We start from the raw sequence: 12,612 nt of genomic DNA on the forward strand, positions 1-12,612 counted from the left end.
TCAAGGCATTTGTCGATTGAAAAGATGTTTTTGCCGTCCTTCCTACGGGATCCGGTAAAAGTTTAAAGCATCAGCTGGCCCCGATGGTCTACATTTTTGAACATACTACATTGCTCTGATTAGTTGTAGGTATATCCAATTGAGGGAAGAGGCATTTTTTTTCCTGGTTTGGTTGAAACACGCCCCATAATCACAGCCCAATGGAGCAGTATCAGACTCATATTCTGATTAGAATTATGAGTATGACATCATCAGGCTAAGAGTCTTTAGGAGCCTATGAGTGTCTATGAGAGAAATAAAAGCCTGTGTAACTTCTACGCACGAGAGGTAACAGCCTAGCAGAGTACAATTGAATGATCATATTTATTACAACAAAGTGACACAGACAAGAGTGAACCATTTGACTCCACAACAAGCTGCTGTGTGGTGAGACAGAGAAAAGACATTCTACTCAAATGAAGTTTGTCTGAAGTTTGTTCACTTTAAGAAATTATCACTTTAATGATCACATGCCGGCTTTAAATAATACTTAGTCTGTGTATGTGTTGATGCTATAGAACAGGCCCTTCGTGTGGGTGTTTGTGTGTGTGTGTGTGTGTGTGTGTGGGGGGGGGTTGTTAGTAAGTGTGTGTGTGTGTGAGGCACGGGCTAGTGTATGTGTGTGTACAGGTGGTGGCTGGTGATTGATGCTGGGAAGCGACTAAGCGTGTGTGTATGTGTGTATGTTTGTGTGTGTGTGTGTGTGTGTGAGGAGTCCAGCTCACTCCACACTTCGGTATTTGGTGAAGAGGTTGTAAAGGATCCTCAGAGTAGACTTTAGATCACAGTTTACAATGTCTGCAACACACACACGCGCACACGCGCACACACACACACACACACACACACACACACACACACACACACACACACACACAGACACAGACACAGACACAGACACAGACACAGACACACACACACACACACAGACACACAAAACAGGCAAACAAAATTATGGTGGGCTATCAGTCAATAACACACTTAACATATCTAAACGACTGTCTGGATGTGTGTGTGTGTGCTAGTGTACGTGAGTGTGTTTATATATGTGTGTGTGTGCTAGTATGTGTGTGTGTGTGTGTGTGTGTGTCTAGGAGTGTGTGTGTGTGTGTGTGTCTGTGTGTCTGTGTGTGTATGTGAGTGTGTATGTGAGTGTGTGTGTGTTTGTGTGTGTGTGTGTGTGTGTGTGTGTGTGTATGTGTGTCTGTGTCTTTAGGCTGGATACTGACCTTCTGGGCGGGGTTTAGGCCTCTCCAGACCACCGTCCTGCATAAGCTCAAAAGAGAAGGACACGTTGTGTACCTGCAAAGTATACACACACACACACACACACATACAAACACACACACACAGTATTTAAAGGGTAGTCAAAGTTAATGGCACAGGAGGATGGTGTGTGTGTGTGATAGAGTGGGTACTCTGTGTGAGAGTGTGTGCTGTGTGAGAGTGTGTGTGTGATAGGGTGTGTACTCTGTGTGAGTGTGTGGGTGAGACAGAGTTTGTACTCTGAGTGAGTGTCTGATGTGTGAGTGTGTGTGCTGTGTGAGAGTGTGTGTGTGTGTGTGAAAGAGTGTGTACTCTGTGTGAGAGTGTGTGCTGTGTGAGAGTGTGTGTGTGATAGGGTGTGTACTCTGTGTGAGTGTGTGTACAGTGTGAGAGTGTGTGTGTGATAGAGTGTGTACTCTGAGTGAGTGTGTGCTGTGTGAGTGTGTGTGCTGTGTGAGTGTGTGTGTGCTCCAACCTTGTGGTCAAAGTTCTCCGGTGTCAGGAAGAAGTTGTAGAGGGGAATGAAGTACCCCTCAAGAAGCCCCATCAGTAGCACCAGATACACACCATCAGCAAACTATACACACACACACACACACACACACACACACACACACACACACACACACACATACACCTTCACTCAAAGGGATCTTGTACAAAGGTTTCAGGCTGTGATGTGAGGATGGTTTTGCCCAATACTGTGTGTGTGGTTGCTGTGTGTGTGTGTGCGTGTGTGTATGTGTGTGTGTGTGTGTGTGTGTGTGTGTGTGTGTGTGTGTGTGTGTGTGTGTAACCTGTGTCTCCAGCTCAGCCACCTCCAAGTTCAGCTTGTTCAGGTGCTTGTTGACAAAAGTGATCAGAGTCTGAAAGACAGCGAGTCACAAGAGAGAGAGACATTAGAGAGATACAGACAGAGATATATAGAGATACAGAGAGAGAGAGACAGAGAGAGAACAGATGCTATTATTTATGTATTTATTATTTCTTTATATTCATACATTTACAGTATATATATAGTTATATCCCCATTAGTGGAGTACATACTGTTCATACATATATAAATATAGACTGTAAATATAAAAGAAAGAGTGAGATTTCTTGTTCTGTATGTAATTACTGCATTGGTAACACAATAGGGAGGGAGATAGAGAGAGAGGGGGGGACAGAGAGACAGGGAGACAGAGAGAGGGGGAGAGGCAAAGAGAGGCAGAGAGAGAGGGAGAGAGAGAGAAAAAGAGAGAGAGGGAAAGAAGTAGAGAGAGTTGGGGAGAGAGGGAAAGAGAGAGAGAGAGAAGGGGTGAGAGGGGAGAGACGGGGAGAGAGAGAGAGAGGGAAAGAGAGGAAGATAGAGGGAAAGAGAGAGAGGGGGAGGGAGTGAGAGAGGGAGGGAGGGAGAGAGGGAGGAGAGAGAGAAGGAGAGAGAGAAGGAGAGAGAGGGAAGAGAGAGAGAGGGAGTAAGGGGGAGAGAGAGAGAGATGGAGAGAGAGAGAGGGAGACAAAGGGACACCTGCCTACTGCATTTGGTAACACAAGAGGAAAGGAGATAGAGAGAGGGGGGAGAAAGAGACAGGGAGACAGAGAGAGGGAGAGGCAGAGAGAGGCAGAGAAAGAGGAAGAGAGAGAGAGGGAGAGGCAAAGAGAGGCAGAGAGAGAGGAAGAGAGAGAGAAAAAGAGAGAGGGAAAGAAAAAGGGAGAGAAGTAGAGAGAGTGGGGGAGAGAGGGAAAGAGAGAGGGAGAGAAGGGGAGAGAGGGGAGAGAAGGGGAGAGAGAGAGAGAGTGAAAGAGAGGAAGATAGAGAGAGGGAAAGAGAGAGAGGGAGAGAGGGAAAGAGAGAGAGAGAAGGGGAGAGACGGGGAGAGAGAGAGAGAGGGAAAGAGAGGAAGATAGAGAGAGGGAAAGAGAGAGAGAGGGAGAGAGGGATAGGGGGGGAGAGAGAGAGAGAGGGAGACAAAGGGACACCTGCCTTTTTGACAACATTGAGTTTGTCTGGCGCGTGATCAAACAGTGTGTCAAAGGCATCACGCTCTGGGGACACAACACACACACACACATTTACTCAAACACACACACACACACAAACAAAATGTTATCAAAACACACATACACACAACATTTACTCAAACACACACACACAACATTTACTCACACACACAAACGCACAACACATTTACTCACATACACACAGACACACACAACATTTACTCACACACACAATACACACAATACACACAACATTTACTCACTCACACACACACAACATTTACTCTTACACACATACACACCAGAGGAGGTTCTTCCATTGAGGAAACAGAGGAAGAACCTCCCCAAACTTTTTGAGAAATGTATTTTTGTAATTGAACTGACTAAACTCCTTTAAAAATGCAGTTTGATATCAGTATTTAAAGGTGCAATAAGGATCAATAGCTATTCGCTAAAGGTATGCTAGCAGCTAAAACTAACGAAATCTCTTGAAATGTGCTGACTTTGACATTATGACAAACTAGTTACTCAACTACTGTCCTTACACAGTCAAACATCAAGCAAGTGCAACACAAGACTAAGCAAGACGGCAAATAAGCTACTTACTAGACCGGCAGAAGGTAAACAAGTGAGGTCGGCGGGCTGCGGCAGGCGAAACTACGGAACGGAGTTATATGCCTATCGACCCTGCTATGCCAATGGCACCTACGCGATTCTCCATATTAAATGCCATTGTAGCGCCCCAATTTTTTTAAAGCTGTTATTTCAAGGTTGAACTGCTTATCCTAACCCTAATCCTGAAGCATAATTGTTGCATAATGCACCTTTAATACTATGCATATTATAATTTGTTTCCCTGAGTTAAAATAAAATTAGCACCCCCTATCGTAACAAGAAATTACTGCACGGAGGACGTCCTCCCTTTGGCTCCCATTGAGATCAATGTAATCTGTCTCTGATACTGGCGGTTCGTGGGGCTCATTCACTTACATTGCCCAGGGGAGGAAAGACCTCCCTAGCGTCTGAGTCTGCGCCAACATCGCTTAACCAATAAACAACGGATTTGGCGTTGGAGGGAGGGGATTAGACATTAATACTATTTTGCAGAAGGATATCGATAACACGTCACCCTTAAAGATTGTTGTAGAAAGATGGCAAATAAAGAGGATGTGCAATGGAAAACGAAGATATTGTTCATGTTTTATTGAACAAACCGTTTCATTCATTGAATTACAGAGAGAAGGTAAGTATCAAAACAACAGGGAAACCTGTTCCAAAAATCCAAGTCACTAAACCCAATGGTAAAACCGCTGCCGTTTATGCTAACTGGTATGCGAAATACTTATAGCTCACTGGTACCATAAAAAAACAATCGGCTGTTCCGTTTTGTTTTTAAATCGTTCATACGCCTATTGTTAGTCTGACTGTTCACGTTCAGCTGACATTCTGAATGGAAATTGTTAATTAATGTTTCAGAACGCGATGTGTTTCGTATCTATTCTAATTAGCCTACACATTGACCAACATTCTGAAACATCCATTAACATCCACATTTGCCACAAAAAATGTTAGGCTAACAGCCCATGTTAATAGTTCTGAAAAAATGTTCTCTTACTTGTTGCCTTTGTAACTTGTTGTTTAATATTGTGGAAAGGATGTTAGTGAATGATTCAGAGCATTTTAAATGGCATCACTTTTGGTCTTGTGTCTTAATTTTTCTTAAAACAATTGCAGCTGAAAATGGAATTAGTCAAATAATAACCAATAGCTTTAGTAATTGAGGGGGAAAATAGGCCAAATGATAGGCCCAACATTTAGAATGTAGTTTTTCAAATCAAGAGTAGGCCTGATTTGACTAATTGGCTTTGCATCCTTTCCATCTGGCCTTGTCTAGTCCAAAGACATGCTGCCCAGCAGCTTTTTAAGTACAATGGTGCCACACTGGTGGCTTTGTATCAATTATATCCCTGCCTGCTATTTTGTAGTACTGTAGTCCACAAAAACACCCTGAAACAACTTGTATCTCACATACTTATGCCACCAACGGAATAAGCAGGCCAATGGCAACCAGGCGCACAGTCCTTCCTCCCTCACTTTAAAATCCACCAGCCGCCACTGATACACACGCACACATGCACAAAACACAACACACACAACATTTTCTCTCTCTCACACACACACACACACACACACACAACATTAACTCCCACCCAACACAGATGTAGCGTGAGAGTGCGTTTGAAATACACACCATGCCTTCCTGACATCGCCCTGCATGGAGAAGAGGAAAGACATGATTTGTGATTTATGATTGTTCATCCACATGTGAGTGTGTGTTTGTGTGTTCATGTGTGTCTGTTTGTGTGTGTGTGTGTTAGAGATGCGCGGTTGGCGGTTGCACCCGAGGTTAAACCGCGGATCGGGCGGGTGACGTGACAAAAAAATATATTTTAATTAAATTCGGGCGGGTGGCGGTTTACCCAACGAAATTCAAAATATATACACATTGTTAAATATCGTTACCTACATCCAAGCACATTTTCAAATAATCACATTTTCATCAGGCAGTAAATTGGCCTTGTTCCGTGTATGCATACAAAGCAAACAAAGGAAGCAAAAAAGATTAAATTAAGTGATGATCCCTATCATGTCGCGTCTCTTTGCAACGCCGCAAACCTGCAAGCTATGAGTCAGCTGTCAGTATTGGAAGAAGCCTTAACGTGTCGTAGATGAAGCTGCCTGGGTTATTTTGTTTCGTTAGGCTATTAGTTATATTTTAAAACAGCCAGTCATTGTAGCCTACCACTCGTGGAATAAGGAATTTCAAAGAGATGATGGAGTGATTTGACTCAGAAGTGACATTGGGCATTGGCAGCGCGAGATGAACAAGTTAAACTTCTAGCTCAGTAACTTCACCAGCTAAGAAAGAAGGTAAGAAAAGTAGTCGGAAAACTTTGATTTGCAAGGCAAGCAGGCAAGTGTTGGGGTTGTTACAGTATAAAGCCTACAATGCGGTGAAATTTCGGACTTAATAGACTCGGCGTTTCCTTCTAAACTAAAAACAGTAGGCTATATTACCATATTAAAATGGTGTACCAAATTGCGTTTTATTACAATGATAAAAAAGTGTAGGCCTACTAGCCTATGGTAAGGTCAGGTTTGCCGATGTGCTTGGTTATTTTAAAGTTTCTCCCTGTGCATCGATCGGAGACAGACGTCACTTCACTGATAATATTCTGGGGATAGGCTACAACAATAGGCTTTCATACTAGGGGCTTTATCCTTTAAATATCTTTGCGGCATTGGATCAGTCTCCTTTCAAGAACAGGCAAGAACTTTCTAGCCTTGCGTCACAGCGCCTATACCTAAAAACAACAGGCGGATGGCGGGCGGGTGCGGTTTTGAAAATTGGTCAAATTGGTCAAAAAAATTGGTGTGGATGGATAGCGGACGGATCATGTGTTTTGTGATGCGGTTGCGGATGAAATAATAGCCCATCCGCGCATCTCTAGTGTGTGTGTGTAGAAACTGACTCTGTGTTCCCTGTGATCTCCTCCTGGACCTGTCTGGACTGTAAAATCCCCTCTCGTTTCTGTGGAGAATCCAAACACACACACACACACACACACACACACACACACACACACACACACACACACACACACACACACACACACACACACACACACAAAACTACATCAACGCCTGATATTAGCCAATATTAGAACCCAAATATAAACAGCTACATCAACCGATCCCACAATCCCTGAGCCGGCACACACACACACCTTGTGTGATATTCACCCCTAGGTTAGCAGAGGGAAGAACTAAAGGAGTTGAACTGATGGAGTCGGAGGAGGTAAAGCAGGGGTCTCAAACTCAAATGACTTGGGGGCCGATGAGTGTCTAGTCAGGTCAGTGTGGCCCAGATTTTTTTAATCTTTTGGGTTGCCTATCACAATACTGTAGATACCACTTTTGAGTTTGGCAAATGTACCATGTGTGATCAGTGGAACAATGGTTAGTGTTGCATTTTTTGATTACTTTGTCTCATTGATAGCCCATGACTTACATATACAGCAGTAATAGTGGGACAATGTCTTCATTTACAGCTACATTTATATTTTTCCTTCATAGATTTCAAAGCAAATACTGTACAGCACCGCTTTTGTATAGTTGGTTACAAGGCTGCAAACAAACAAAACAAAGCAGAAAACTGATTAAAGTATTTATAATAAATATATTTCAAGTGTATAATTTCATTTGTCTGCCGAAATACTTTCTATCTATAGTGATCTCAAATGTAATGATATGCTGATCACTGATGGTGCACCATGACAGACCAGCATGCTCAATTGCGTCACACAGTTGCTTAAATACATCTTTAGCTATGGCCTTGCATTGTTTTTAAACAGCGTGATTCGTCTGTCACCTCAAACTGGTTGTTAACACATTATCAGCATTATCATTTATCATCCAGAGCCACAGAATACGCACTGAAACTTTTGCCTTTGACACAGCTAGATTTATTTTATGATAATGACGGCCAGGCTATACATTATCCTACTTATTATTCGGTTACTTGTCAAAACGATAGAAGACATTCCTCCAAAATACCTATTTTGATTGATTTTGCTGCCATAACTGGACTACTTGTGAAAAGATATGAAAGATGTTAATAAGAAGCACAAAACCCGTTGCCAATGGCAGTGGTAAAAGATGGGGTGGCCCATTTTTGCAACTTCCTAAGAAGCCAGCGGGCCGGATGAAATCGCTTGGCGGCCCAGAAGTTTGAGACCTCTGAACTGAAGGAACTGCACTGATGGAGAGGGAGGAATTAAAGGAACTGGTGGAGAGGGAGGAACTAAAAGAACTGATGGAGAGGGAGGAACTAAGGGAGCTGATGGAGAGGGTTGAACTAAAGGAACTGATGGAGAGGGAGGAATTAAAGGAACTGGTGGAGAGGGAGGAACTAAAATAACTGATGGAGAGGGAGAAACTAAAGGAACTGATGGAGAGGGTTGAACTAAAGGAACTGATGGAGAGGGAGGAACTAAAGGAGCTGATGGACAGGGAGGAACTAAAGGAACTGATGAGAGGGAAGAACTAAGGGAGCTGCACTGATGGAGAGGGAGGAAGTAAAGGAACTGCACTGATGGGGAGGGCTGCATTGAGTTACCTGGACAACAACCACCTGGATGGAGACGTGCTCCGGAAGACGGATGGGGGCACGGAAGTGCTGAGACAGCGCCACCAACAGGTGCAGGATAGCAACAATGCTTTTGGCATGGATGGCTAGAGGGGCAACAGAGAGGGAATTCATCAGTCCAGTGGATTAGGATCAATTCCATCTACCAGTAGATTAGGATCAATCCCATCTACCAGTAGATTAGGATCAGTCCCATCTACCAGTAGATTAGGATCAGTCCCATCTCCTAGTGGATTAGGATCAGTCCCATCTTGTAGTGGATTAGGATCAGTCCCAACTACTAGTGGATTAGTGACGGTTTAGTGGACTCCCGTCTGCACCAAAAGCTCTGGTGTGAAAGCTCTGGTGTGAATTTGAAGGCTCTGGTGTGAAAGCTCTGCTGTGAATTTGAAGGCTCTGGTGTGAAAGCTCTGCTGTGAATTTGAAGGCTCTGGTGGGAAAGCTCTGCTGTGAATTTGAAGGCTCTGGTGGGAAAGCTCTGCTGTGAATTTGAAGGCTCTGGTGTGAAAGCTCTGCTGTGAATTTGAAGGCTCTGGTGGGAAAGCTCTGCTGTGAATGTGAAGGCTCTGGTGTGAAAGCTCTGCTGTGAATTTGAAGGCTCTGGTGTGAAAGCTCTGCTGTGAATTTGAAAGCTCTGGTGTGAAAGCTCTGGTGTGAATTTGAAGGCTCTGGTGTGAAAAGTCTGATGTGAAAACCCTCTCACAGTCAATGGTCCACTTGATGTTGCGTGAGGCGAGCTTGAGGGTGTCGTTGATCTTCTCCAGAACCGTCTGCAGCTTCTGCTTCTGAGCGATCTCCGACTGGGTCACTTCAGCCACATTCAGCTTCTCCCCCTCCAGCTTCTCTACACACACACACACACACACACACACACACACTTCAGCCTAGTACAGCTTCTCCCCCTCCAGCTTCTCTACAGGACACACACACCTACATGTATACACACACACAGACACACACACAGACACACACACACACACACACACACTTCAGCCTAGTACAGATTCTCCCCCTCCAGCTTCTCTACAGGACACACACACCTACATGTATACACACATTGGATATGCACAAACATACGCACGCACGCACGCACGCACGCACGCACGCACGCACGCACGCACGCACGCACGCACGCACGCACACACGCACACACGCACACACACGCACACGCACACACACACACACACACACACACATCCTTACCGAAGAGCTTCTGGAGCACCTGTCCATCATAGAGGTCCTCAGCCAGGTCCTTCACAATGATCCTCTCTCCCACCAACACATCATTTATCCAGTCAATGAGGACCTGACACATACACACACACACACACACACACACACACACACACACACACACACACACCGATAAATCATTTGTCTGATCAGTCGGAATTGAGACACAAAATGCAACATGCCTTTCATTCTCGTTAACATCTTTGAGTAACAAACAAACAAACCATGGAGGACACACTGCAGTGTCAATGAGCATGAGCACGGGCACAAAGACACACACAAACACACATACACACACACTTTCACACAGACACAGACACACCCACACACACTAGGGGTGGGCATTGCCAAAGAAGTCACGATTCGATTCGTATCACGATTCACATGCCACGATGCGATTCTATCACGATGCATCGCGATACTTGAATTATTGCGATGCATTGCGATGCATTGCAATGCATTGCAATGCATTGCAATGCATTGCAATGCATTGCGATGCATTGCGAATTTTCACTGAACACTGTAAGAAAAAAATTAAGCCATTACCAGTGGCTGACTGGCTGTGTATGATCTGGATAGTGTGTTCAATTGATAACTCAAAGCAACTCAATTCATACATAGCTGTATTTATTGAAACGACTTTTGGAGGTTACTTAACACAAATATTTTTAATACTGGATACACTGCATGTTTTGTTTATGAATGACTTGTCGCAGTATCGCGCGGCCGGAAATGCTTGATGTTCGCCAACCATTCATGCAATTTTAATTATTCATTTTTTTTTTTTTTTTTTAATAATCGATACTTGGCGTCAACAATCGATGCAGTAGATCGTGAAAATTAGAATCGCGATGCATCGTCATGACGATTATTTGGCACACCCCTAACACACACCCACACACAGTGGCGGTTCTACATGGAAATACGCCCCGGGTGAGACCCCCTCCGAGCACCCCCCCCCCCCGATTTTTATTTTATATATATATATATATATATATATGTTAGGGGTGTAAATCTCTCATGACAAAAACGATTCGATTCGTATCTCAATACATGGGCACGATACGATACAAGAAAAGGTGCATGTTGATAAAAAACGATTCAGTACGATATGATTCAATTCGATGCGATGCGATTCGATTTGATGCCGTTCAATTATTGAATCATTCTATAGGCTATAGTCCTATGCAATTCTTTGTTAATTATGTTTAAATATGTAGATTACTTTTACTATTTATTATATGCTGCTAATACTCTCCTATGTATGTAAACTGCTTTTCTTTAAACAAGTCTAAGGAGCTTGTTGTTTTCATGTAGCCCTGGCAACTAGCTGGCATGAATAATATGCACATGAAATGAAACTTCAACATGTCTATTACAGTAATTTAACCCACCATGGGCAATGCTGAAATCACACATAGTTCAGCGTGCAAGACGGTCATTGTGATTTACTTTTATAAGACAGGGGTACACCTTTGTATAGTCTGTTGTAAATTGTCTTATATTTTCTTTTTAGGGGGCACTCTCCCTCTGCCATGGTGGACCTGTTCCTAGATACACTGAACTGATTAATTTGGTTCGGAAGAGGAGATAAAAGCCCACCCTCACTGAAAATTGATTGGTTGACTTACCGAAACAGGCCAATCAGGATGCTACTGAGGCACACACGCACACTGCCTCGTCACACACACACGTCTCTAAAGGTGCCATTAAGCTACTCAAACGGCCGCGTCGGATAGTTGGGCGGTGGGCAGGCGGCCGGATAGTACGTAGTAGTTAGCTTTTGTGTCCCGGTTATGGTGCTCCAATGGCCGTGGGTGCTGAAAACAATTCACTGCCACAACAGCAGGCGGAGTAGCGGTTTACCTGCCGAAGATAAGCTATTTCATGACGATGGAAATCGTTAGTTGGCCTTGCTTCTCCACCATAACTGTTGCTTATTTACCGCTGTCACTGCTCTAATGCAGCAGGTGACAGCAGACACATACCAATCTGACTTTGTCTAATGTGATATATACACGTGAAAGGGCAAACTTATCTCTATCATGGTGGGTATTTTTTGTGGGAGAAACAGTAGCAATCGACAACAAAATGATATGCTTATCTTACACTATAGAAACTATTAAAAAACGATTCAATTAAATGAATACATTCTTATTTTCTCCGGTATTTTCGTCATATTCAGATTTTCAATGATGATTTCTGGGTAATTTTTGTGTTGTTGTCCAATCAATGTCAAATCTCTATTTGATCATGTGACGAGACAATACGATGTGTAGCCTAATGTTTACGAAGGGGCAACTGCTATCGTAAATTATACAATACATAATTTGTTGTGAAATGAAAGGAAAACACATCACAGTTAAAGTTGTATGAGTATTGATTGATTCACATCGATATGAATGGATGACATACCTAACAAGTGGTTTTTAGTGGAGATTTGGAAAAATGATCGCAACATATTGAAAAATCCTGTGCTTACGTTGTATACGTGGACTTCAAGTTTACAAGAAAAAACAAATATCTTCAATGGTAAGACCCTTTTGTTGTGCCTCTTCTGGTGTAGCATACAATGTGAGTTTTATTTGGGCATTGCAGATGCCTATCATGTGTAATGTGTAGGCTATTTCATTCGCTCTTGATTCCGAGAGATTTTAAGTAATTTGCGGGCATCAGGGAGTCGTTATCAATATGTGGGAGACTCCCGGACCTTCCGGGATACTTGGGATGTCTGCACTGCCATTTGCACTGTTCATACAGTGCTTATATTTATGTTAGGACATCATGATGGCTCGGTCTCGGAATCATGACTATAAATGTTAAACATAATTGTTAATGATACAAATATTCTCCTATTTATTATTTTATAATTATTTAAATCC

At 43.2% G+C, this 12,612-nt stretch overlaps 1 protein-coding gene across 1 annotated transcript in view; it reads right to left on the reverse strand.

Annotated features, from left to right (window-relative positions):
- Positions 1-615: 615 nt before the first annotated feature.
- Positions 616-12,612, reverse strand: part of LOC308378879 (alpha-parvin-like) — a 28,946-nt gene continuing 16,949 nt past the window's right edge. The window contains exons 4-13 of the mRNA XM_080855887.1: positions 9,701-9,803; positions 9,201-9,341; positions 8,468-8,583; positions 6,822-6,880; positions 5,540-5,559; positions 3,272-3,333; positions 2,103-2,171; positions 1,781-1,882; positions 1,269-1,341; positions 616-837 (exon numbers count right to left, since the gene is read on the reverse strand). Of these exons, the coding sequence (XP_080712013.1) occupies positions 761-837; positions 1,269-1,341; positions 1,781-1,882; positions 2,103-2,171; positions 3,272-3,333; positions 5,540-5,559; positions 6,822-6,880; positions 8,468-8,583; positions 9,201-9,341; positions 9,701-9,803 (822 nt within the window). The 3' untranslated portion in view covers positions 616-760. The remainder of the gene's footprint in view (positions 838-1,268; positions 1,342-1,780; positions 1,883-2,102; positions 2,172-3,271; positions 3,334-5,539; positions 5,560-6,821; positions 6,881-8,467; positions 8,584-9,200; positions 9,342-9,700; positions 9,804-12,612) is intronic.

The sequence above is a fragment of the Sprattus sprattus genome (genome assembly GCF_963457725.1).
Source record: "Sprattus sprattus genome assembly, chromosome: 18".
Classification (NCBI taxonomy): domain Eukaryota; kingdom Metazoa; phylum Chordata; class Actinopteri; order Clupeiformes; family Clupeidae; genus Sprattus; species Sprattus sprattus.